Source organism: Thunnus maccoyii, chromosome 4, assembly GCF_910596095.1.
Source record: "Thunnus maccoyii chromosome 4, fThuMac1.1, whole genome shotgun sequence".
Lineage (NCBI taxonomy): Eukaryota > Metazoa > Chordata > Actinopteri > Scombriformes > Scombridae > Thunnus > Thunnus maccoyii.
The window spans coordinates 22,322,327-22,350,145 of record NC_056536.1 but is presented as its reverse complement, the minus strand read 5'-3'; the positions used below and the strand labels follow the sequence as shown (position 1 = coordinate 22,350,145).

At 39.2% G+C, this 27,819-nt stretch overlaps 1 protein-coding gene across 1 annotated transcript; it reads right to left on the bottom strand.

Moving 5' to 3' along the window:
- Positions 1-143: 143 nt before the first annotated feature.
- Positions 144-27,719, bottom strand: nup210 (nucleoporin 210). The gene is made up of 40 exons (XM_042409106.1): positions 27,089-27,719; positions 26,634-26,773; positions 25,250-25,381; positions 24,527-24,623; positions 24,102-24,252; positions 23,471-23,603; positions 23,057-23,215; positions 22,748-22,816; positions 22,543-22,649; positions 21,997-22,137; positions 21,729-21,866; positions 21,322-21,477; positions 18,934-19,132; positions 18,391-18,536; positions 17,119-17,337; positions 16,743-16,916; positions 16,192-16,384; positions 15,776-15,882; positions 15,196-15,300; positions 14,580-14,681; positions 12,880-13,008; positions 12,493-12,620; positions 12,272-12,407; positions 12,094-12,156; positions 11,427-11,606; positions 11,240-11,320; positions 10,961-11,092; positions 10,521-10,679; positions 10,032-10,123; positions 9,663-9,837; positions 8,852-9,027; positions 6,995-7,215; positions 6,518-6,654; positions 5,559-5,673; positions 5,223-5,369; positions 3,836-4,086; positions 3,492-3,696; positions 2,478-2,597; positions 2,057-2,131; positions 144-1,444 (listed from the first exon to the last, which is right to left on the bottom strand). The coding sequence occupies exons 1-40, from the start codon at positions 27,250-27,252 to the stop codon at positions 1,341-1,343; spliced, it is 5,658 nt and encodes a 1,885-aa protein (XP_042265040.1). The 5' UTR covers positions 27,253-27,719; the 3' UTR covers positions 144-1,340.
- Between the last annotated feature and the right edge of the window lie 100 nt (positions 27,720-27,819).

The following is a 27,819-nucleotide window of genomic DNA, read 5'->3' as shown; positions in this document are numbered from 1 at the left end:
AACTGACAGCATGTGGGAAGCTGCTTATTTGTCTGTTGAATGTTATTTTGTTAATTTATCTTAATATTTCAGCTCAAGACAGATTTATAAATGTTTTTGATGAACATGTACATACGGTATTATTTACTTGACAAGACGGATGCTTAACTTAGAAAGTAAAAACTTTAATTTGCAAAGGCAGAAGCGTATTCACACAGGCAAACAAATGTATTTCTTTCTGTTATGTGCTGAAAGCTGTTCAGATATGATTGTAAGGCATGACTATGAAACTTTAACACAAAAAACAGCAAAAAGAGCACAGACCATTTGATCGTCACACATATTCCTCTTACAGAGGTTTACTAGCTAACATAAATACAATTCCTTGTCAACAATTTTTCTTCAATTACAAAAATATCCCATTTAAATCAAAGTCGTACTTTTATGTTTCAGCATTTCAATCAGTGCTACAGTAATCTCGTCCCGGAGATGTGGGCAGGTAAAAACAAACTGAAAAAAATGACATTTTTCAGAAATGAGACCAGGTCACGTTTGATTGCTTTTGCAATGAAGCAACACTGGATAAAAAAAATGAGTGACATTCACATTCCTTAACTGTTTCACATTGATGAATTAGGCAGGAGCTGCATGTACTTTGGCTCAAAAACACAGTAATGATGACTACTCAGGAAGTTTACTTCCCGCGTAAATGCCCAAGAAAAGAAAAAGATCAACCTTTTTCCCGGTTAGGATTCTGCACATTTGAAGGGTTCATAACCTATGAGGACGGTTTCATTGAACAAAATTTTCACAAAATGCTACAACATAAAGAGAATTTTCAACATTTTCAAGTTAAAGTTTGTTTTCTGTCATACAAGAATGTATTTCATCCTGAGTTACTAAATTTCACGTGACAAAAATATGATAAGTAGCAAACAAGTAAAAGTCAAACAAACACATAAAGAAGCCTTAGTGAAGCACAAACTAGTGGATTTGGTTTTTCTGCACTCTTCAAAACACTTCAAAGATGTCAGTTAATAACAGAGTGGTCTCGTATAAAACTATTTCACTCACAAACCACAAACACACATACAGTATATACCATATATAAACTTGTTTCCACACAAAAACGGACACACAAAGAAAATAGCCCTGTTATAATCTTGCAGCTCTTAACTGATCTGCTATTCTGAAAATTAAGTTTCTTTTAAGCATTTGTTCCAACACTTGAAGACAGTGAAACTGAGATTTTGCAGTCATATCCCAAAGCATTCATCCTGAGGGAGAGAGGCACATTCAATATGCGTTAATGGCCTGTGGTGTTCCACTTTTGAAGAATAGAGACCAGACAGAGGGCTTCATCAGGACTTGTAGTCTGGAGAATAAAGACGCAACCTGGGGCTGCTGTTTGGGTCCCTCCTGGGTATCGTGTGGTTGAAGGAGTTCGATACTGGAGAGTCTAAACCTGAAACAGAGCCAAATGTAGCACTGAGTAAAAAACTATAAACAAGGAAAGAGTGGAGCAGTTCAGCTGCCAAAGTAGCAGTTAAAGTTGAACAAATATGCAAGAATTTAAACAGGGAATATCACTTGGTATAAAGGTTACCATTAGAAAGCCTAATTGGTATTGGTAAGATGTATAAATCTCTCTGAACCAACTGTAGCAGCCAGAGCACAGGCTATAAATTGTGACACAGAGCAGCTTCATTCAAAATAAATTGGAGACTTGGGGACTGATACAATGGTTTTTTGCTCACCTGTACATCCAAATGAGCTTTAATTTATGATTGGATAAGCAGCAGTTCTTCAAAAAATCTATTCTGACTGCCAGAAAATTGTCGTGGACATTGTCAGACACCTCTATCTTTACTAATTAATTCTCAGTGGAGCTTTACAGCCTAATGGCGTCACCGATTTAGGGGTTGAACAAACTTTACTGATTAAAGACCAAAGTCAGATAGAGAACAAATATAAAAAAAAAATTGGACTGATGTTTAGTGGTATATGCCTTTAAATGTATGCTTTAATGTTTTCTTTATAGCTGTAGCAGCACAGTGTCACGGTGACTGTGTCCTACCTGAGATGGATGGTGTACCCTGGATTAAAGTAGGGTGATAAGTTTGCTGCTGTGGAGAGAACCTTGTGTGGAGGACTGCAAGAGGAGAAAAACATTAAAAACACATCGTCACAGTGTTTGAAGAGCTCAGTATCAAAAACAAGACAAACAAAGATTGGTATGACAGTACTTGACTTTTCAAGGAATATTTATGTTTTGTTATGTTACCAAAGACGAGCTGACCTAGCAGCTATTACAATGTTGGACGTGCTCTTTTTCAAAGACAAAAAAAAAGAAAAAACAGCATTTGTTTTAGCTACCTTTGTCTCAATCAAAGTGAAAAACATTAGAAACTTAAACACAACTAACGAAACTAAAACCTCGTTTAACAAAGAAAGAAACGGACACAAATTAACTAAAAAATTAACGTGCGGTGACCCACCGATGATGATGACAGCGGTACCAGCCAGAAGAGCAAACAGGGTGAAGAACATCATCTGGTAGCAGTTTATGAAGCTGTGCAGGGAGTGCCCCCCCTCCATATTAACAACTGGAGGAACAGCTGTTGGGAGAGAGCAGCGGATGAGATAACAGCCTGTCAAAACCTCTTCAAAGTGCTGAAAACATACAACACTAACAGATATTAGCTACGGCACCGGGGGATAACAACGCTTGTTACGACGGTAGTTAAATCTGAATGGAATGATGGTTATTGAAAATCTGCCATGTATATGTGCTTATTTCATACAGATGACAGAATATTATTGAACAAGCTTAAGTTGTTAAACTAATCGCAGTGAAATAGCTACATTCAGGTTCCCTTTTTTATATTTCATGACTAACTTTTAGGGCTGCCACTTCCTTTTGGAAATTCATGAATTACTATTCAAATGTGGGGAAAATTTAAATATTTATCTGTAATCATCTGTTTGAATTTAAAATCCTCAGTGTATAAATGCAACAGGTTGTGCCCTGTACTCCAGCGGGGGTGTTGCTAAAATTCTGTCTGACCCATTGCATGCCCTGTTGCCCTCAGAAAATTAGGCTACTGTTGTTATATTTGCTGATGCAAAATACAGAAAACTAGCCAGCGGTGCTGAACAGATAATCAAACCATCTGGGATGTAATCTATGAAAGCATTTTGGATTCACAGATGGAAATATTATGAATAAAGTTAAGGCGGTTTTGCTCCAACTACCTTACAGTACCATTAAGCACTGGGAATGAATGGAACAATGATAATTTTACAATGTACTTTAGGATCAGCCTACGTGAGTTGTGTTCATTTTAATTAGAACAAATTACGTGCTAGTTGGAATTCGCAATGAAATTTTATGAGAAGGTGACAACCCTACTACCTTCCCTGTAACCTTACACATACAGTACACTTAAAGCAACCTGACCTTGCGGCTTGAGGCACGGTGACTTGTCATTTGCACTGAAAGGATAACCGACCTTGTATGGCAGCGTTGGGATCAGCCACATGAATCAAAGAGACCGGGATGGCGAGGCTCTGGCCGGAGGATGCGCTGCTTATGGAAATAGAAGCAGAGGCTGCTGCCTGAAGGTCCACAGCGTTGATGATGTACTTTGAGAAACTGGGGAAGCCGTGGCTTGCCTCCTTCTCTTGGATAGCAATGATAGGAGAGGTAGACACCACCTACAGATATGGGAAAGTCTATTAAGTGCATCTCCTTGTTCTTGCAAGGATGTTAATTGAAACATGGGTCATAATAGCAGTAAAATGCAACAATGACACATTTTATTACAGTTCAACCAGAAACAATGTTATTTCTTGCCTTCATGTCGGACAGGGCAGCAGACGGGCCGAAGACTGTGAGTTCAGCTGATGGGTGCAGGTTGGAGAGCAGCAGCTCAGTCTGGTCAGCGTAGAGGCCTGGCTCTATAGGCAGCGTGGTGCTGACCTGTTCCCCAGAGAAAACACTGCCCTCCAGGCCTGCCTTCACCAGCAGGTTGGTCATGGACATGCTGAGTACACGACTCTGCTGGTCAGTCATTGGCTGCAAGGTCATGGAACATGTGTAGAGGCCTGTGGCAAGGATGGACAGAGGTAAAAGGGAAAGGGCAAGATAAATTATTGATGTGTGCATTTGGGACAAGAAAAAATGCCATCATGGCTTAATATTTCTGCTTTTCTGAGGATGACAACTTAAAAAATTCAATGTAGTGTCAAGCAATATATATTTCCACTCAGTTTTAATCTCTGAATTTGTGAGGAAAGGTCCTTTTCACTATCATATGCTCCCATTAAGACCTCAGTGGTATTCAGTTGAGTGGGTACAGCCTTGTGGATTCCCTCAGCGATAAGCAAACAACTGGGGTGAAGTCCCAAACCCCAAACACAATTAGACCAGTGCTTTCAAGCAACAGAGAGTCTCCTCAGCTCAATACATCACCCGGACAACTTTTATAGTCCCAGCTAAATACATTCCATGGGCAATGCAGGTATTGATTATGCCCTTGTAAGCAGTATTTTCCTGCCCTTCGTGCAGAGCATACGCATAAACACTGTGCCTAGGCTGGGTTTAAAAGTATGTAGTAGTTTTATGTTGGATAACTGAATGCTTCTAATATCTAGAAAAACGATGTGAATGTCAAAACAATCAAACTCAGTGGTGCTAATTGAATGTTCATTAACATTTAAAAGGCGCAAACCATGATCCAAACCACTGGAAACTTGCTACTGTATGACTCCCACATTAATTAACTTATATTAATCATCTACATCAGTGGCTCCAAACCTGGTGGTCACAGTGAAATTAAACAAATAAGTAAGAAAACATATTTCACTGGCATTAAATTATATGAACTTTTTCTCTAGTTTTTGCTTTTTTCCTTATGAAGTATTGGATACATAAGGCCTCTAAAATCCTTCAAAAGAACAATCTTTCACTCTTTGGTGGAACTGCTCACAACTCATGTCAGGTGACCTGTGACGAGGAGTCGCATGTAGACATTGCTTTGTTTTAACGGGTCACAATCCAAAAAGGTTGGGAAACAATGATCTAAATCAAGGTTACATTAGTACAGTTCGTAAACACATAAGATCTGACACACCTGAACATAATGAAACAATTTAATAATTTGTCAAAAAGCACACAGTCAATATCTAACAGACTCACTGTGAAGCATTATATGATTTGTCTGAATTCAAATCAGCCTTACCAATGTTGGCGTCAAAGCTGGTGTGTGTTTTGAAGACGTCATGAGCAGGAAAATCAACAGCTTCACTAGTGAAGCTGAGATGGCAGCTGACAGACGTTTCCGGCTTTAACTGAGAAATAGCTTCAGTCTGGACGGGAGAGCAGGTTCCTGCAGGGTAAAGCACACCGTCAATAAGATCAAATCTTAATGCTTCATTACACACTTAAGTTATTAAATTAAACAAATATATATTATTAATTCTGACATTACTTTATTTATGTGTCTTCAGTTTTTCATTAGGGCAGTTACAAAGAGGAACTAAACTAATGCTTAGCTTAAACTGAGTCAGCTCAGTACCGATGAGGTTGGTTCCTGCTTCTCTGGTAGTGAGATGGACTTTTGTTTCTTTGCCATTCCTGATCGGTGTAGCCTGCGCCATAGCTGCCGTTCTTGTTGCTGTTTCCACTACCACCTACAGAACCAAACAGGGAAAGAAAAACAGCCAATCAATCCCGAGAAGTTTCAGGAGTGTACTTGGAATAGTCACATTATAATTTACATCCACAATTAATTGTTTGCATCAATCAAATCAGACTGTCAGGGAAAAAAAAAACTAATTAAAACACAGTTGAGTGTTTCATATTACATTACTGCTACCTCTATCAATGTCTCCACTCACACTGATAAACAAAACACATATCTTCATTCAGTTCATTTCATTAAAATGCTTGTGAGCAGTGAGAGCACCTTTCTATTTAAGATAAAATACCCTGCACCAAATTTCATCAATTCTCACTCCACTAATAGGAAATAGTCATATAAAATTGCAGGTTACATTCAGCAGGATCATGACTGGATAGAATACGGTGACACTGAGAGATAGCCAATTAATCCTCTCTATACTCCATCATCATGTATGAGAATCTCAACAGCGGTCATGTCATGCACACGTGCACACACGTTAGGCAGAAACAATGTGTTACTGAGAGGTGATGATAGATACACCTTTTATTCTCATTATGATATATTGCTGAAGGATTGATGCAGTGTGATGCACTGGTGGAGAAGATCAAAATCTCTGGAGAACAGAGAGGTGTCGACAGTGGATATAAAGAAACCAAAGCGGTGTTCCCTTTGCATAATTAGAACACTCAATCTGTTTCTTGTAGCTCATTCATCACAGCCATGACTACCGGGAAAAAATATATATACCAGAGTACACTTCATGCTTCATCACTTAGTCAGTGAGTCTCTACTGTCTTAGCTGCAGCAGTCACTGCAGCTAAGATAGTAGTTGCTGTCTAAAGATAACATACCTCTCTATATGTTTTCAATATGCCGGGTATCTCGTAATACACAGTAGCGGTCCCGGAGTCTCTGGCTACAGCGGCGCCACTTTTAGGGTCAATCTGAAGCACATTATTAGCAGAGGAGCTCCAAGTACCCTGAACAGCTGCAGAAAAGGGAAGATAATGTTTGATTTTTAAAAATATGTACACTTTGCCAAACTAAAACTACTTCTAATTTACAAGGTAAAATATGTAGGGATCTCCTCAGCCAAGAGAAGAACTAAATGCCACTTAATCACAAGGAAGAAATAATTTAACTGCATAAATATTGTGGAAGGACACAAAAGCAGATAATACATTACTAGGCTGTCATCATTAAGGGCCAAATCTAAAGCCAACATTTTAATGCTTTTCTTTATCCTGTCTGTTCCAAATAGTGATTTTCTGATCTTTTTACACACAATAGAGTATGTCTGTTGCTTAAAAAGCACATAGAGCTCTCACCGTCTGGGCTTGTGAGCTGAGCAGTGAAGCAGATCACATCGCCCACCACTAGTCTGTGGGTTTCAGCAGGGTGGATAGCATGCGCCACAGGTATTGGAACATAGTCCGCCACGCCTGTGTTTTCATTGTCTGACACCGCAAGAAGGGTGAGGCCTACGTTGACTGTCCTCACTGTCAAAGTGTTGTTACTAGGCCCAATCCCCACCTGCACAAGGTCATCTCTGCAGGACAGAACAAAGGTACACGTTACATTATGGAATTGTTATTATTCATTGCTAATAAACTAATCATAAAGTGGTATAGAGGTAACCAATATATTAACTATTGTGCTGGTTTATCTTTTTCTCTGGTCTCTTCTTTTAGAATTTACTTTTTTAATTTTGTACACTATAAAGAAAAAATAATCACTAAAGAAGCTAATGCCTGGGACACACTGGATGTGTGAACCTCAGCAGTGCGTGTACATGAACTAACAGAAAATGACACTATGAATTATCATTACATTTTCCTAATATTCTATCAAAACAAGGATGTTTATTTTAAGCATACATGTATATTTTGGGAACACAAACAACATAAACATCAATACAAATATACTGTAAGAGAGAAAAATATAGTAAAGAACTTGGTAAACAGATAATTTGGCCAATACTTTTAAAAATATAGAAGAAACTAAGCCATTAAGAGAGTTTTGAAAGACAATGTCATATTCCTCAGTTCAGTGTTTTATTTCCTGATGCAACACTTTTGCAATCAATTGTATTTATCGTTTTCTTTCTGCCTCCATCTCAATAGCATCTGTTCTGAACAAATAGGGCTGAACTGCCGCCAGTTCAGATACCAGTAAAATCCAACCGCTTCCTTGGAGACTCAAAAGGATCTAATCACAGGACAGCCCTGTTAGTCCCAATACTATCAGCCCGTTACCACTCTGATTTTGATACTTTCCCCCTAAAATTGTCTGTCAGCACCTGGAGTACAAGGTAATAAAATCAATTTACTGTGCAGACAGATGAGGGAGTCCCTTGTTGGGAGCGCAGCAATGCACCTCCATGCCTAACACTCCCATTAATTTAGCTCACTCACTCAGATGGAAACAACTCCGTCTGAAATGAGGTTGAGGGAAGAGCCCAGTAAATTAATGTTGCAAACTCTAAGCAGAGCCGGCCATTAAACCCTTCCATGACCTCAGCTACGCTTGTTGTACTGTACAAATATAAATGCACAGAGTCTGAACAAAGAGTCGAGTATTATTGGCATGTTTAGGAATTGTACGGTGTATCACATCACTGGCCAAGCATAGAAAATACTGTGTTCAGGAGATATCTTGTGTGGATCTATATCATAAAATGTGAAATATATTCAAGTCAAGATCTAAAAATCAATACTGCGTCACCATGTTTACGCTGCAACAATGTAGAGAACAATGATGGAAAACCGCATGCCAACGGAAATACATTTTCTGTTCAGCTGGTGAAAGAAAAGTAGTTTGTGACTTGAACTGACATGTTTGGAAGAATTTGAAATAGTGGGAGACATTAGGTCATACAAGGCCGGATGAGTTTGCACAAATGGACCACTCAAAGAGAGACCTTGGTACTCTCTCTCTCTCTCTCTCTGTATATATATATATAGCCCAGAGCAGCAGGATAATAGCTTTTCAACCTTGGGGTACTAAACAAACTGCGAAACATATCCTCCTCCCTCCCCTGCCTGTCTAGAAGTCATGTTTCACTCACTGAATCACACCGTTTATGAATGTATCAACTATGTTTGTGTAACTTTTTGTGCCACGCTGTACACTTGAAACATAATGAGGAGCCTTTAAGGACCCTTATACGTCGTGTGGTGCTTGACCTGTTAGTGGAAAAGGTGAGCTGGGAGTTGGAGGTGTGTAAGGCCTCTCCAGTGCTGGCATGAAAGTGGACGGTGAAGGTAAGCACTAAGCCCAGGGGGAAGGCTTTCAGGCTCTCTCTGGTGTGCGTATAGAGCACTGGACTGGTACTGAAGCGCACATAGGACATAGGCACCACCTGAAGAATGAAGAAAAGAACCAGTGTTGCACTCATTAACTGCAGGAATAATGTCAGCTGTCATTTCAAGGGTCAGTACTGCAGTTAACCATCACTGAGTGGCGATACAACGGCCTGCTGAGCATTAGCCAGTAGGAGATCAACAACAACAAATCAGGTAGCTCATGATTCAGAGTGATGGGTATGGGACATGCCAAACATATTTATACAAAGAAAATGTAAGACCAACAGCAGAATACCCCTCATGTATTCTTGTTAGGGCCAAACACTGCTTTCATGTTTAACCATTACTTCGTTTTTTTAAATGAAAAACCAGAAAAAGTCATCTCTTTTCATTACACGAGCTGTGTGTGTTCTATACAAAACCCAATTGAAAAATAAAAAAATTGCCTAGATGTACAGTAGATGAGAAAGTCCTATATGTGGACAAGTTGCTTGAACTAACATTCTCCAAACATCTACTGTTCGGGAGTCATTGTTTTCTAACTCCATAAGGCATCTTGTCATATTTTCTAATCAAAAACTACTAATAATTCAGTATTCAGTTAGGGATTTCACTGTAAATATCCAACGCATACTGCTTTTAAATCCCCAAAAATCTGTAACCCTTTTCATACAGTGGCTCTCAAACTGACCTTCACAGCAAGGATGAGAGTTTGATTGACACCAAAGGTCTCTTGTGAGGTGATCAGCAGAGAGGAGATGCCAGTGAGAGAGCCAGAGGAGATGAGGCCTTTATCATCAACTTGAGCGATAACAACCTGGTCAGGAACATCCAGCATCCGGTAGGAGAGTGCACCCACACCATCCCTATTACACACAGAAAAACACAATCACATCGAGGTGCTCTGAGTTATGTGCACGTTTCTGTTATTTTCCCCATTCTGGGACATTTGTGGGAAATATCTACATATTTTTCTCTGCACGTGCATTTAGAGAACAGCTTTATGGAGGCAAAAGACAAAAAAAAAACCCTCCCCACCCTGCTGGCACTCGTAACTCACCTGTTAGTTTGGAGTTTCAGGGCTGAGTTCGGAGCCATCAGTATCTCCCCAGCCTCTACTTCGGGATTAAGCATGTGCAGCTTGTCATAGACCTTGATCAAAGCAAAATGTTGAAACTCCAATTATTAGAGGGCTTTAATCATTCTTTGATGTTTTGGCACTAGTGACATGTCATAGTTTAATGCAGTTTGAAGCTTGATGCATTCAGCTCTAACTAATCTGCAGTCTTATCACTTGACAAAGTTTACAGCTTCAGATATTCCGATGCTCAGCAACTTCGGTGCTCTGCTGCCTTTAACACCAGCTTTCTTTCTATTTTGAAGAGGCAGCAGCGGGACATGATCACGATAAGCAAAGTAGTCCATAAAAGTGGTCTTTACTAAATATCTCCATACATTTACAACACCTGATCACATTGGTACTTAGAACACACAGATGTTTACAACCATGCTTTTTTTGGGTGGCATATCCCCCAAAAGGGAGTTGTACCTGGATCTGAATCTCATCACTGAGCTCCTTCAGATTGTCCACTAGCTGTCCAGCCATGGGGTCGCTAACTCTGAGCACCACTTTGAGTCCTGTCCGCCCTCTCGTCCTTCCGGTCACCCTCATGCCGAAGTTGTGCTCTGACTGGAGCTCCACGTTAGCCTGAAGGAGACAGGCACCATTATGAGAATGGCAAAAATAGCAGCAGCAAATTAAATAAAAAGGCAACAGTGATGAGGAAGCAGGGACGAGGCAGAGGTTGACAGGAAAGTAGAGACATGGCAGATGCTGGTTTTTAATCATACTGTAATGCAGGGACAGCACATCTTGTCAATCTGATAAAAAGATCGAAGGGACAACAGGAGCCAAAAATAGGAATGGTTCAGTAGCAGAAACGGCATGTGATATCAAATCTAAGAGCAGAAGCCCTGAGTGCAGGATACCTCACTGTGTCTTGACTGAACATCCAGGATGTCTCTCTTGGTGGTGGACCAGTGGAAGGTGAGACCAGGTACAGCGTTGCCAAAGGAGAAGGGTGTTTGACTAATGGTAAGACCCATCACATATACAGGCATCTAGAAAAGGAAACAAGATGAATCAAGGAAATCAGTGAGAATAATATCGAGCTTAGTGACTAATGAACTTTTTTCTTCCAGTTAAGCGCAAGTGTAAACGGTAATGCTTCGATTTGGGGACATTATTTATGCTGTAAACAATCGTACCTGTGCTCCTGTCTTTATTCTTGTGATAGGTGCTCTGATTCGAATGCCCGTCAAACGCACAACCTCAACTTCTACTTGATCCTGAGGACACAAAAGAGTAAGTTTCTCATCTGTGAAAGCTAAGCCAGCCATACACTAGTTCACATCCTCTACACACACACATACACATATATATATATATATTTACCTGAGACACAACGACTAGCTTCCCAGTCTCAGCATCAACAGCTTGGACCAGTCCAGTCACAGTGACATTACCAATAGTAACACCCCTGACATGACCCATGCCGTTAACAAAGGCGATCTTCTCATTGGAAATGGAAAAAAGGATATTGGACTGAGGCTGAGGGCCACCTTCAGATGTGATCTATAAAAGACAGCAGGAATGAAAAGGGAAGGAGCAGGAAAAGATGAAAAAAAAAACCAAAAATATGAGTATCACTCTTACTTGAGTGATCTTGACAACAGACATTATAATCAATATTTTTTCAGGGTCTGACATTAATTTGCTGAAAGCTATTATCCTTTCTGTATTAAACTACTCAAGATTAGAAAAAAATGTAGATCCAACATAAATAATGTGTGGTGTCTGTATATTACAGAGTTTAATGTTCAGTAATTAGGAGGCTTCTTGGATAGCTGGTAAATGCTTTCTAATTAGAGCATGAGTTGAGCCAAATGAAAGGCGAGCTGGATGCTTAAACCGAGAGCAATTAGGCTAACGTCATCTTCCAGAAGAGTCCTGGCAGAGGGCTCTTTTGGAAGATAGAATAAGGACCAGATGAAGTCTTCTGGCAAGATAAACTGAAGCCAGCTGTTTCTAGAGAGAGTCCAAGCATCAATATTATACATACCTGCATCATTGCCCCAATTAACAGAGTCATTTTCCTTGGGATGAGTTTGAATGGTGGAAATACCTAGAATTTAAAAAAAAAAAAAAAAAAAAGTTACATCTTTGGCACAGCATGTGAAACATATGCAAGAGTCATAATTACATCTGACACTTTTAAAATTCACACACAAAAATTATACCTCGATTTGTTGAGGTGCAGACGCAATTTTTCTCCCATTTTTATCCATAACAACAGCTGACAGAGTGGTTTGACCAATAGAGGCACCTTTCACCACGAAAACTGCAGTATCCTCTTCTGTGGACTCCAATACATATCTGCAGAGGAGACGTTTAGAAATTTCCATAAAACCTTACATGTTCTCACATATTTAACCCAAACAACAAGTTTCACATTACTTACTTTAGAGAGACTATTGCAGAAGCAGCGTTGAGTTTTAGATTCATGAAACGGAAATAGCTGGCTGGGAAAGGCTTCTTGTTATCATCCAAGACTCTGACATAAGCTTTTACAGATTTGCCAATCTCCACCTGTAATCCAGATGAATGACACACATAATTAGGGAAATACTCATTTTGGTTCACAGGCAGGGCCAACCTAATGACGGTAATTCAAGACAGGCTGAGTTTCATGAAAATTGGGAAGGAAAGAGCCAAAAGAGGACAACCATATTTAGTGCTTAGATGTCAGTGAGGCATTTAAAGAATGTGTGGTACTGATAATAGGGATCATCTAGTCAAGCAGTGCTTGGACCCTTGATGATGAGGGATTATGGGGCTTCAAACTGACCTTGTCAACCACTCTCACATAAACCTCCAGGATGTCAGAAACATGTACTGTGGCCTTGGCAGGTGCTGGAAATGCCAGACAAAGATCATGAACCATCACATTCACCACACCTGGGTGGACGGGAGTAACCTGGGCACACGAACACAACAAATCAAAGACATGTTTTCATTGGTAAAATCTCAGTTCTATGCATTTTTTATCTTTCCTGAACATCATTCAACTAAGAAAAATAACTATAGGGTCATTCCATGCCAACTCACCCAGAATTCAGAACTTTTCCTAGTTCATGTCATGGATTTTCTCAAAAAAATTCATGTAAAAACTTCTATTAAATTCATAGGACCTTGCAAAATCCCGTAGCTCTACTCCAAATACTTTTTCAGTTCAAATTTGGCCCTCAGAGCTAAATTTTTTTTTGCAATTCTTAGTTTTCACTTTCTCACAACCGAATTTTGATTTTGTGTATTATTAATATAGTTCTATCCCATCTGGAAGTTATTTGGTCCTGCATAAAAAAATTGAGTGCCACAGATCTTGCTACATATAGCTTTTAAAGCTGAAAAACCCACCTTTAAAAGATATTGTCTGTATATTTTCCCAAGGGCTATTTTAATTTCCTTGAAACTTTTTTTTTTAAATGAGAAAGCGTTAATATTCATTGCAGATATATAAAAAATTTAAAGATGTTATAGTACTTCATCATTTAATAATTGTTTGAAAATAGCTAATTGTTTGTACTTTTCACTGGCTGTAATATTACATTCTGTGGTTTTATTTCATAGATGGATATTTGTACTATGTTGACTTCAAGGTTTTCTATCGCTGTGTGATACCTACTGAATCTGTTTTTCATTGGATTCAGGAAATTTGCAATTTAAAGCTTGTAATGGGTTGGTTTGTTGCATACCGGATGATGTCATCTTGTTCCATGTGTCTGGACAAAATATTAACTTTAGTTCCTTAGATCAATACACATATATTGTTTCACAGTTTCAAACTTTTCTGAACTGATTTCTGACATCATCAACTAGTATCATTAGAAAACAATAAAGCTAATCACACCTGAAACAGGTTTGGGTGTATTATTGCAAAATGGATTGGAAAATACCCATAAGTATATAAAAGAGTGCAATCATAATTAATTTCATCATTAAGCAGTTTGATGTGATCAAACTGAAACTTGTGACAGTTGGCTTCTTCTTCTAGGCTTTTCTAATAGAGCAGAGCTTCATGATCTCACTATCATATCAAACTATTTAATGATTATGTAGGAATTATGCAGGCCCAAATAACTTCTAGATACTATAGAACTATATTAATACTACACAGAATCAAAATTTGGTTGCAAGAAAGTGAAAAACTAGTGATATTAATTTTTGAAAATTAAAAATTCTTTAGTAACAACTATTCACATGAATACATGTTGCAAATTATCCCTGGGGTTTCTTGGATGTTCAGTACAAAATTTCAACCCAGTTCAGTGAAAAATGAATTGGTGGGGCTTAGAATATGCATACAAAGAATCACAAAAATAGTTTTCCACATGTCTTGAAAATCCAAGACTTGAACTAGGAGGTGAGTTGGTATAGAATGACCCTATAAGGTTTCTTGGAAATTATACAGAATGTTGTTCAGTCATCACAGTTCTATATTCCTCTGAGCTAATCCCTCACAAACACAGTCCAGATGTTCCTTCTTACCTGAGCTGTTCCTTGGGCCTCCTGGAATACCACGTCTGCTATCCCTTTAACACTGGTATTGACGTAAAAGTGCCCTGAACCCTCTCGCAGGGCCAGATTCGCCTGCAAGACAAAATCCAATCAATGCTTTGTGACAGTGCTGAAAATGATTAAATGAACAAAATAATTCCATATTTGGGGGTTATTTAGAAACCGTTCCAGTTCACTGTCATGTTTTTCTGACAGCCAGATGGCCTTGCATGTAACATTAAAAGGGACCTCTGACCACACTCACACCCAAAATCCTCTTACACAGGTCACTAGCTGTTATTTAACCCCAACACCTGCTAAACACTGCTCCTATATCACACAGGATTAGGAGAGGGAGGCCCATGGAGGGAGGAGAGCAAGACATACATGTTTCCAGGGAATTTGGGGCAAAAACATTAACATTTAAATCAATTGTATCAATAAAGAAATGTTTTTTTTTGTTTGTTTTGCAATGAAGACTAAATAATTCCCTTTATAATGAAATATAAAATTGAATTACACTTTCTGAGTAAAACAAGCCATTAAAAGACAGTATGTATCAGTAATGCATATGTGAGACAACTGCACTGTTAAATGTATCTCTTACCCGCACATCTGGGTGGTTGTATATGGTTACTGTATCAGGAGAAACTTTCACATCTTCAACCAACAGGAGTTCCAGAGTAGCTGAGGCAGGAGTCAGAGTGTCATACTGTCCAGAGGAAGGAGAAGTGCTACAGTTACAAATGTAAATACAAGCTAGTATTCCCCCATAAGGAAGGCAAAAGCTAATCTATAGATTATAGATGAAAATAAAAGGTAATAAAAGCTAAAGCAGATCTGAAGGGCAACATTATATTAAGATGTTCAAAAGTGTCTGTAAAGCTACCATAATAGGAAATGCATCATGACAGCTTTGGGGGATAGTCAGCAATTGTTATCAGTTTACATGTGTTTTGAATAGGTGGGTGTTAAGACACAGCCATTGAATATCAGTCAGTGTTAGTGTTGAGACTGAGAGGAGACTGATCGCTCAGGTATCATCATCATCATCATCATCATTACTGGCACAATTCGACAGTCAAATGAAAAACAGACTGTTTGATACAGCTGCTTCTGCTTTCTAAGAGGAAGTGAAACTTTTTTTAAAAACATGTTGTATTGGTTGAGGCATTGTTTTCACTTACTGGACTTGGAACTTTGGCTGCTTCGAGATGTGAAAATTGGTAACCCCGAGCTATCACTTTAATGGCAGCAATCCCTGTCTGATGGTGCACAAGAACTTTTTGACGTCCTGCCACAGGAAAAAAAAAAAAAAAGATTACACAAACAGCAATCAATACTTTTTGCCATCACTAATCTATAGAAATAGAAAGGAAAACACAACAGAAATGTATTCCCAGTAATAGTTGAATGGATAATTCTGTCCGCCTCCACTGCCTAAGAATTATATCCTGCCAGATTTTTCTCTCCTGTTTTTTTCCTAATTACTTTCCAAATGTCTAAACAAAAGAGAAAAGCTAAGCCAACCACCCACTCTCTTAACAACAAAACAAAACACAAAGCATCAACAAAAGGTTTAAGGCAAGTTGCAATGTTGTACCGTGAAGTTTCATCTGTTTGTTGCCATCCTCTAACAGCAGAAGCTCCATGGGCACAGTGGATTCAATACTGGCCAGGGACGACTTGGTCGATTCCCACGATATGCTCAGAGAGCTGAAGTTGTCAAACTTTCTTCCTTGTTGATCAAAAGCAGCCAGGTCCAAAATGGGGTTACGGTAATTTGAAACAGGTACCTAAAAAAGGGTGTTTATGTGACGAATTCATTTTCCAAACATCATTAATCATTATCATCACTAAGATAAAACTAGTTTTTAATAATCTAACAGCAATTATAATTTGTTATTATTTTCAACAATCCTTTTGTTAGGCAGATGTTGCTTTCTTCAATGACAGGTGTCTTTTTTTGAACAAAGCTTGCTGTCTCCTTTTTGAAAGCATTTTACAAACACCAAAATTACATTCTTCAGTGCTTTCAGCCAAGGATAAAAGCTAGGTATTCAATACAGAACAAATATTTATGTTACAAAACAAAATATATGCAGTAAAACACAGCAAGGAGCAGCTTGTTGACCCTGTGATATGAACACATACCACTTGTTTATTCTGCTGCAGAAGTGGACAGGTCAGGTCTAGCTGTGGGCTGGTGTACACTGGGACCAGGGTGAGGCGAGACGGAGGAGCACATACAAATTTCACCACTGCCGGCTCCACAGCAGGATAAGGATTAGTCACACTGGCCTTGTTCCCCACCATCACCTCCAGCACCTGAAGAATAAGATAATGACAACTCAGTAAAGAGCTGATGACAGATTTATATAGTTGTATTTCTTGTACTTTTCTAAACCATCACAATAATACACTTAGGATAGTCCTGTGTACACAGTGGTGATGTGAATATGCATAGGCAGATTATTTAGTCTGAGGCATGAATTGTTAATAGAAAAAATATGATTTCAGTAGATCCTACCTGCTCTCCAAGGGCCCTGCATGTTGCTCTGACCCAGTGCTGGTTATAGTTGTGAGATGAAGGGCTGATCAGAGTGAGGCTCACACTGGCCTCATCCTCAGCACGCAAATTGCAGAAGAACTTGGACGGCTCTAAAACCCAAGGCCGTGGCCCGCCCTCGAACAACATGTCTTTAGATGATCCCAGAGTCACCACCGCCACAGATACAGGGTCCATCGCCTGTCGAAAACAGTATTTTACAATGAAATGTATGAGTTCATACAGTTACAGCATAACACTTTTAGGAAGAAAGGCTTCCACTTTACAAAATGTCAACAGATTTTGGGGATTAAAATCTAATAACACAGAAAGTATGTCTGCAAAAAAAAGCAAAAGGGAAAGATACTTCAATTGAAAAATGAAACCAGGTGTTATTTTATATCAGCTTGGCAATTGTAGTGTTAAGAGGAAGTCAGATGCAGAAATGTTAAGCTGGAATACACAGTATCACACAGTAAAGAAATTGGGTCAATCTTTAGCTGCCAGGGCAACACAAGTGGAAAAACATCACAAAAATGTCAGCAATATTTTGAAGAATACTACTCATGATTAAAAAAAAAAAAAACATCAAACAGCATGTCATAACCTGGATGTAATATTCAGGAAAACCACAACTTTCTGTGGTTCAGGAGTGATTCGATGTTTGATGATAGGAGATTTGGTCACCTCATCATAACACATGTCACACTGTTGAATTTTGTATTCTTTCACAACAGTTGAAGTCAATTTCATTCCTGTGCAGTAGTAGCGTTGAGGCGTAGAAAACAAATCAGCGTAGCAAGTGTATAATGCATAATTAAAATGCATAGAGCACAGAGGAAACCCAAGAGGGGGAAAATATAACACTAGCTGATCATCGCAGTTCTGCCTTGGTTGTAAGGAGAGACTGTGTGTATGAATGCGCAGGGGTGTGCATGAGTGGGTTTGTTTCCTTAGAAGACAAAAGCTAATTGGTGCTTTGAGATGAGTTGAAAGAATAATAGAAAATCACAACAAAGAATTCAGGTAAAGTTCAAGATTACTACACCCTGCAGATGACTTGTAGCATTCAAAAAGAAAATGTGTAAGGTATGATATCAAATAAACAACTGAAAATGACCCAAAAGGAAATTAGCAGTTGGACATTTAGTTTTGAGGCCTTGAGAAATATCCATTGTGTAAAAGAGGGCAAAATGATATGACTCAAAGTTCATGATGAGTAAGATCCCGGAAGGATGAGACCTTTGGACTCACCGTCAGAGGAAGATAGGCAGCAATGGTGATCTTGGCGCTGAGGTGAACGTTGCCGTGGGTGTAGCTGACAGAAAGCATAGTGTACCCAGGGGCCAGAGCCTTGGCTCTCACCCCACTGCAGTGTTGCTGGCCTGGAGCCAGTCTCCCTGGATGTGGAGGAAGCCAAAAGAGATGCAATTTGACAATGAACAAATAACCACAATTGTTCACACAGGCAAACTCATTTATCTTCCTATCTTAAACCACATTAAAGTACAAGGAGGTCTTATTATTTGTCCCAGCTCCCTCTGCTCTTCTAATTATTAATACAAGATTCCAAAATGAAAAACTTGTAGACCTTGCAAACAGAGCAACTTTCAAGGATATAAAAGGTTGTAATGATGATCTGAAAGCCACAATTAAAAATGCTTCAGTGTTAAAGGGGACTGTGCCCATACAGGCCACTACAAGTGTATCCTATTGAATTTAGCCTTTATACTTCTAATATAAGCCTCAAACATTTATTGCAATCACAATCTAATTCTGCCTTGGACCTGGACTCACCGTCTAGCAGTTGGAAGACGCCATGGTTCTCCTCCTCAACCTGCAGGTCAAAGTGGGAGCAGTCACTTAACATGACACGCTCATCCTCCACCTCCTCCAGCAGGCCAAAAATCCTGAGTGGCAGATCGAGAACCGTGCCCACCTTAGCCTCTACCGCGCAAGGAGCGAAGTCCATCGCCACAGGCTCAACAACATACACCTGAGGGAAAAAACAATATCAAAGAGGTATCAAAAGTTAGTAAAATGAGTAGACTCAAGTTATAAGACTGCAACTTAGCTGTAATATATCATTACTTTTATGGCCATATAATGAAGTTAGATAGATTAATTATACATCACAATTTTATGTTTTCACGATTGATAATAATGCAACTTTGGAAATTATCTGTCTTATTTTTAATTCTCCAGAATGACCTCCACAAGTCAATAAAATGCTTCCATTAAATATGACAACTAACAACCTTTATAAAAATTTAAGATGGAAGAAGCAGGATGAAACAAAAAAAACGCAGCAACAAGCAAAGTAAAAAAGAATGGACAGACCCAAAGAGCTGTTTGTGCTCTCCTGAATCTGAACATTGAAATTGTTTCAGTTCCTAAAAGCAAATTAATATGTTTTGCTTTTAAATACTCTGGTGTAAAAACCCATGATGCTGAACTATTAAAGCACTTTGTGTAAAACGTGCATTAGGCATGAAGGCTTACTCTGAAGTAATAAATTAGTAGCTACTTTAGCAACAAAAAAAGATGAGGGGCACTTGGTGAAAGAGATTCGTTTTTTTTCCAGCACCTGAAAATGTCTCTGTAACATTAAACATGCACAACTAAATTAGCAACAGTCAAAATCAAAACTTTCAAGACTGCGTGGATGTGCTTTAATCAGATTTGATTGACAGTGGTCTGACAACATTAACAAACTACCCCATCGATTTCATCACATTTTAATTTAAATACTGCTAAATCCTGATCAGTGCACAGGAATACGTGATGTCACCATTTCCAACTGAGACCAACCAACATCAAACCAGCAAAATGAGCACTGATAAAGCAGCACAGACAGGAATCTCTCATGTGAAATAACCAAAACGTTTCATTTCAGCAGAAGTGTGTGTTCACCACCTTGTTACTCATAGTAAGAAGCTGATCAAGAGAAGTTGCTTTATAAACCTGATAAAATCATTAAACAAAGTAATCAGGATGATCACTTGTGCCATAAATTCCATATTAATATTTAAAGGTTCAACATGTAGGAATCAGAAATTCCTTCTCATTAGTGACACCAGTGGCCGTTAAGTGAACTGCAGTCAGCATCCTGTTGCTCGCAGAGTGAGCAGCAGCAGCATTAGACTATTGCAGGTGATGTCTTTTTCCTCGCTTATACTTTTCATTATAACATAGAAAATCTCTGACATTGAGTTTTACACCATGTTTCTGCAAAGCATCTCTCACTTCCAGTCAGTCAGCCCCTCACCCCCTGTTGTATGTAGGCACACTCACACACAAACACACACACAGAGGCTTGCATTGTGCTGTGGCCACTGGCCAGTGAGAGCCAATCGGCATGGGCAGAGCAACACACTGTGGCTGGGGAGCAACACGCTGCGGTTTTGTTGTGAAATGTGTGCTTATTACCACCTTTTGACTATCAACAGAAAAAAACAGAAGGGGTAAGCTATGTTCTGCTGTCGCTCTGGAGCTTGTTTTCTGCTCCTTTGTTGAGGAAATAATGTCGTTTTAGCTGTGTGCAGGGTGCAAAATTAACTTTTTTGTCCACCGGCCAAATGGCAAGTGAATGTTCAAATTTTACCAGCCACTCAGTAGATTACCATTGATTTTTTGGCTGGTGAGTGAAGCAAATCTATCAGCCACTTGCATATTTCAGCAGCTTTTGGCTGGTGGCTGGTGCTAATTTTGTGCCCTGGCTGTGTGTGTGTGTATGTGCTTGGGAGTGAGCAATCTGTCATCGCAGGGATGTTCAGTTGTGAAATGTGTAGTGGTTTACGGAGGCAGTTAGCTGTCTCATTAGCTGTAGAGCTAATATGTGCAGGGTGTTTCTACTTGGACAGCACTGTTTTTGTACTGGTAGTTGCAGGTCGTTTGTTGATGTTAGCAGGAGACAGGCAAGGCACTCGGAGCACACAAAAACATCACATCCGTTGGATTTTCACAGAAAATCTGGCCCAGGTCCTTCACATAGAAATCAGCCCACAGATATACCCAACTAACAAAGTTGAGGAAGGTCTCATTCTTTAAGTTCCATTACAACCAGTTCATTCATTGGCAATAAAAAACGATTAATAAATGTAAATTGTCTCATAATTCTTACATATGGAACCTTTAACAGGTGTTCTTTTTTTAACAATGTGTCAGTTTTCCATGTGAACTTACCTTCATCTGGCCAAAGTGTAGTGGGTTGCGTAGATCATGAGCATAAACTATGCTGACGCCAATGTCACTGACTGTTGTCATCACTCCTTTCACCGTCATTGTGGCTACAGCTGTATTGGAAGAAGACCAGCTGAAATTTCCGCTCCCTCCTGTCGCCTGTCACAAGCAACAGAGAACAGGAATCATAATGTGCTACAGAATTACACCTCTCATTTTTGATCTTATATCCAGACTCAGTGGTAAAATGACCTTAATTTAGAGTTTTGTAGCAATGTATGAATAAGAGTAATTGGTAAAACCACTGTCTCATACAAAGGGCGTCATATGCTCGACATTTGACACTCTATGACCGATTAAAAGCCATTCAACCACAAAGTTTCTCATGCATTCTAATCAAGAATAATTACCGTTATTGTGTACTGATAAGCTCCAACCTTGGGCTGCCATGGAAATGTGAGAATGCTAGGACTAAGAACTATAGGGTTATAGATTTCGACATCCTGTTCATTGTGGACTGGATTGGCGAGTGCATGGACCTTTCCATTCTGAAACAGAGCAGAGGCCACAGGAAATGATCAAGCTCTCTCTACTGATGTGGAACAAAGGGGCAAAAGGTTAATGCAATAATGATGATCCAGCTGAAATGCACAATTAAAGAGATGCAATTAAACTCACTTCGTCCACAACGGCTCTTAGGGTAGCATTAATGAGAGTTAGGCCTTCTTTGAGTGCTTTGACACGATGATATGATCCATTCAGAGAAGATTCCAGGATTTCAAAGTACTTCACAGGAAAACCAGTGCCAATACGGACATTCTGCCAAATCAGAATAAACAGCACAGACATTTCAACTACTGTCTACAGTATGTATCACCATACGTATAGATATATAAATAACATACAATAAGGTCATCTTTTAAGGTTACGTATCATGTGTATTTCGACTTGTCTATACTTTCAAAGTTTCAAGGGTGACCATTTTCTCACTAATGGTTTGAAATATTGGCTAATAAAACTAAAAGGATGGTGCAGGAAGGTTCAGCGTTTCTCAGATGTGTTTCAGGCTGCATTGCATTAAAAATGACCAACATCTTTTTTATGATGAAATGTAAAATAACAGACTTAATTTTACAAAAATGCAATGGTTAGCTTCCACAATCATTGTCAAAATAGGAAAATGTAAGTTCTATAACGTTAGTCATTTTATTGAGGTGTACTTACATCAGAGAGGTAAATTTTGTTGCCGGATTTATCAAATACTTCAATGAGGATATCATACACTCTGCCTGTTTCGAGAACCCAACTGTCTCCTGGATGGATTTTAAAACCTAAACAAGAGAAAACAGATTAACTATATACCACTGACAGTACTGACATTATGAAATGTTTTTCATTATGCTTTTAGCGGTAAGAGCAAGAGACAGACCTAGGTAGCCTGGTTCAACCACATACAGAGTGCTGTTGGGCAGGCGAAACACTCCTTGCATTCGAAGGCCTAAATAGAAGCTGCTAAGGAAAATTAAATCAGCCACACTCATTAACAATTAGAGCTATAAATTTGATTGCTTCAGACTTGATGTATCTTGATGTAAACAACACCTTCATCGCTGCAGTTCAATAACACAAATTACCAGACTATATATAACAGTTGAAGTTGAAGTAATGGCAAAGTACACTATATTAGACCATTATAAAAACTGCTTCAGACTCCAAGTGAGATTTTTCAGAAGGATACTCTTATGGTCCAGCACCACATTGATGTGTCCCAGTTGACCAGCCGTGACTGTGGAGATGCTTTGATCCAGACTGGCTACAGCAACGTCTGGGTTTCCATTAGGGCCAACCACACTGTTCTGGAGGTGCAGCTCATACTGATCACAAGGCATAGAGAGCTCTTGACAAACATAAGACAAACACAAATTAGCTTAAGAGCTGGCATGTCAGCACTACACAGAGCTTTGAAACTCAAAAGGAAATGGCACACACTCTGTTCTGAGTGACATCAAAGACTCAACCAAACAAATTTACTTATATTTTAGGGAGCTAACTAAACATGCTTGAACATTACGGGGCTATAGTACTACTGTGCTAGATAAAGCTTCAGAAACAGTAGCTATGGCCAAAATAAAATGACTAAACAGAGTCAGACCTGTGATCGTGCCCTGTCTTATCTTCAGGACTTTGTATCGGATGGAAGTTCCCGCCAGTAAGTAGACATCATGTGCCGGACTCAGCAGGATGTTCTCTAAAATCAGCAGTCTCACCTCAGCTGCACCCACATCCTGTGGCACAGATACCATAGTTACAGAACAACATAGCAACATAGCTTCAGCTTCCTGCTTCACCAACCAGAGTGAAGTGGCTGCAGTGTGAGGCCACATATCAACCCAACAAATTTGAAAACTGCACACGGTTATAAATTATTACTGAAACTAACTCTTTTTTCGCTCTTTGTTGGAAAATAACTTGTTGGTAAATAAAAGGTTAGCCTGATGACAAGAAAGGTGGGCTACAAATTATTTAACAAGACAGAAATACAAATTAACTGTCACTACTATTATGCCATCGTTTGCTTTTTATAGAGGTCTACATCTCAGGATATTAGCCATCACACAGGGCACAATTTAACCAGAGTTTATTGTACTCTTCTGATTTACTAGCTTTTAAGAACATAGCAGAAGAACCTTGAAGTTGTCTGTGACTAACAATAAAGTATATTTAAGCTTTATGCTAATGTGAAAAACCAAGAAATATATCTTAGGTACCGTTTAACATCTTACCTTATACAGTGACTCTTGTATTTTGGCCTTCAATTTAGCGTGTCCTGTTTTCAGTCCTGAAACCAAAATAATATCACCCTGTTTCCCAACACGCTCCATCTCAGATATGTATCCAGGGGGGGTGTATGTGGACTCAGAGAACTTCAGTACCCTTGAGGAGAGAAAAGGCACACAACTCAAAATGAAATGCTCCCTTGCATCTGATGTCAATTATGATCAATCAAGAGGAAGAGGAACCAAGAGGCAACATAAAAATATCATACTAATTTGGCAAAAAAACAGGATCATTGCATCAGTGGTTTTATGATAAGATCAGCATATCAGCTTAAGTTGTGTAATTTTGTCCACATTTACTTTTGGTTTACTATCAGATAGCAGACAGCTCAGGGGAGTTTGTGCAGCAGTATTAACACAGGGAGGCCTACCGTAATGAATTGTAAGAATCAGAGAATCCATTCACATCTACATCTTTCACTAAGGTCCAGTCAAACACTAGACCTGCGAGGGTGCTGAAGGTGTTTCCTGCAACATAAAAAAGGGCAAGAGTCAGACATGTTACTTCTTTAAACCACAAACCTGAAATCTAAGATCCTTGTGTTACAAGGCTTAGGTCACTATGCTTAAGCATATAATGGATGCTGAGCACAACTGTCTGAAAGCTCCTGACAATCGAATTAGCTAGAACAAAACCAATAGGCATTTCATTACAGGATAGTTGCTATCCTTGTGCAGTCTACCGCATCTGAGGAATCTAAAATGCACTTTTAGGCCAGAGCAAACAAAAACAAAATACCAGGCCCTGGAGCCATCATCAGAAAGAATCAGACTGTAGCTACAGCTCATTAAACTAAGTGTGTCTGCCCTAAATGGAACTAGTCTAACAGAACAAACACAGCCACCTCACAGTAGTAGCCTGAGGGGAAAGAAAACACTGCCTAGAGCCAGCTCAGTCTCTCTGAGAAATCTTTAGGGCAACAAATAAACAGTCTAACATGGACTCTTTGTAATAAGAAAAAAGTGTAGAGTATATAGAGTCACAAGTATTGTTGGACAATGTAAATTATTCTCAATATTAGGGACTATTATCAGTAACACCAACAATTTACATTGAGAATCACATTATCGTGTGATAAGTCAGTGTATGACACCTTCAGAGTCCAGTGCATGAATTGTGAGAGCCAGTGGTGAGTCCTCAAGATGTAGCTCTCTGGTAGTGGACACAATCTGGATCTCACTGATGATGTCCACAATGGCATCACAGCGCAGAACCTGCCCTGTAACTGCAAATGGAAGAGGAGGGGAAAAAACCCATCACATACACCGCTCATACCGTACCGTAACCTGATTTTGGACATTCAAGGAGAAGCTCAGAAATAATTGGATTGGCTTTTAAAGGTAAAGTAACATTGAGGCACAAAATATAACATGTATGGAAATGACTATGCAGATTGAAAGCTATAAAGTCTCCCCTGCCCCTGCCAGAATTGCTCTAGTGTTATCAATCGAGTCAAATGATGTGGCTTTCCTGTGCTGCTAAGAGGGCTGTTGTATACGTGATAGATTATATTAGATTATGTTTTTGTAAACCCTAAACAGATTAAGCAAATGAGACCACATTCAAAGTCAGTGACTATGGCCTGAACAAAAATAGTCTTTCCCCATTTTTAGGTGGGTTTTCTTGTTTTGTTTTTTGAAAGAGACATTTGAGACATATATAGAAGGGCCAATGTGTCTGATTTTCTGATTACAAAGCAAATGCTTCTCATTCGTGACAATCTAACAGCACCATAGACAACAGATGACACAGGATTTCCTAATAACAAAGACGGAAGAATGTATTGCACAAGAGAATGAAAATTTGTATGTTTTTGTCCATTACATTTGCTACTCTGAAGTGAACAGAGCACATTTTACATACTGAACTAATTTCTATATCAACTGCATTTTGAACAGTGCACATTTCAGGGTTCTCATTCTTTTCAGATTATTTTCAAGATTTATATTGCCATACAGTTGGTATAACAGACTAATATCACACTGTATAATACTATACTCAATACAGTATACTGTATACCCTATATACACTACCATAAATCTCTGTGAAATCAGAACACTTAACAGGCTAGAGCAACGTGACAGGCCAGAAACAATGCAATGTACAGCATGGAAAATATGAACAAACGCTCTGGTACAGTTTCATAACTTTGAGTACTAACGCTCATCATCACACTGCAAAATGTGCCGTTTTGTACTATGATGATGCAAGATGCAGGATGGAAAATCAACTGAATGCTGTACAGAGGCTGATGTGAAAACCGTATCTTATATCCATCAAATACTGCTGGGCTGCATGTGCAAGCCGAATTATTTACCTAATGTGCATGTGAAGCAGATTTATCTGAGTAATTAATACGATAAGTAAGTAATTCATGGAGCAACAAACTAAAGAAACTATGCATAGATTCACATCCTAACTCCAGCAAAAAACAAGAACAGCAATTGAATGAGACACAAAAAAAGCACTGTATTTACCAACATCTTCAGCCAGAATGATGCTGGTCAGTCTAGAGGGCTGGGTGGAGAGAGCCTGGAGAACAGCTTTGCTGGAGCAGCCTCTGCCACTCTCTTCATCCACAGCTTGGATGCTTGCTACCTCTGGTCTGGTGGAAGACCTGGAAGAATATGACCAGAATAAATAGGTCAAGTACAGAATTTAAGTAGTAGCTATACAGATCTTCACTACTGTAACAGCTTATTTTGACTTGTTAACACTGAAAGAAATATTTCATGTGGAATAACATTTTCATATATGGGAAAAGGTGAAAAGATCAATGTCTACTTTAAAGGGTTTAGCTGTTTTATGCCCTCCACAAATTGCCATGACCTGACTACAGTGCATACAGTCTAGTTGCTGCCATGTGGCCTCACATGCCCTATGCAATATGACACTACTTCACAAGACATGCATCCGCTTGAGGCAGACTCACCATCTGTAACAGCCTTCAGTAGCTTCCAAAGTGAAGTTAATCCTTGTACTCCTGGCGAGCGGCAGCAACACTTTAGGTATATTTAGTTTCGCGGAGCCGTTAACTTCAGTAACGGTTATTATTAATGTTAGCAATAGCAACACTGATAATTTTAACGGAATCATTTCCGCTGAGAGATAGCGGGGATTTACTGACAGTTGAACTAACGGTCGAATGAATGAAAGCTAAGTTTCTGTCCTAGTTAAACTTCTTCCGTCCCATTAAGTTATCTATTAGTGTAATAGTTTTGGAGTTGTAGTTCTCAGACGGGCTATTAGCTGAGCTAACATCACTACTGAACCTGTTCCTCAACTCCAACACACTGCCTTCCTCCTCAGTGCCAGTTTGAGTCAATGGCAGAGGCAGGCAGCCCCATGGTGATAATAACAGTTACAATGTCCTCTGGTCCTCAGATTCTTCGTTTCCTTTATCCTCGAAAATACCGCGAAACATACAGCGAGTCTTAATTCAAATTTCACAGTTTAATATTGACACATACAGTTAACAAACGATAGCTTAAATTGCGCATGTTTTGTACAAATACCCGCCATTGGACTTCCAGTGTGCATGCCGGGAGTGAGGAAACGTCACAGACGAGAGTGCAACAGCGGCGATGACGCTGTTTCTTAAAGGTACAGTTTGATTTTAATTTCTGATTGAACTGAACATTTTATCAAGCCCACACGGCAAAG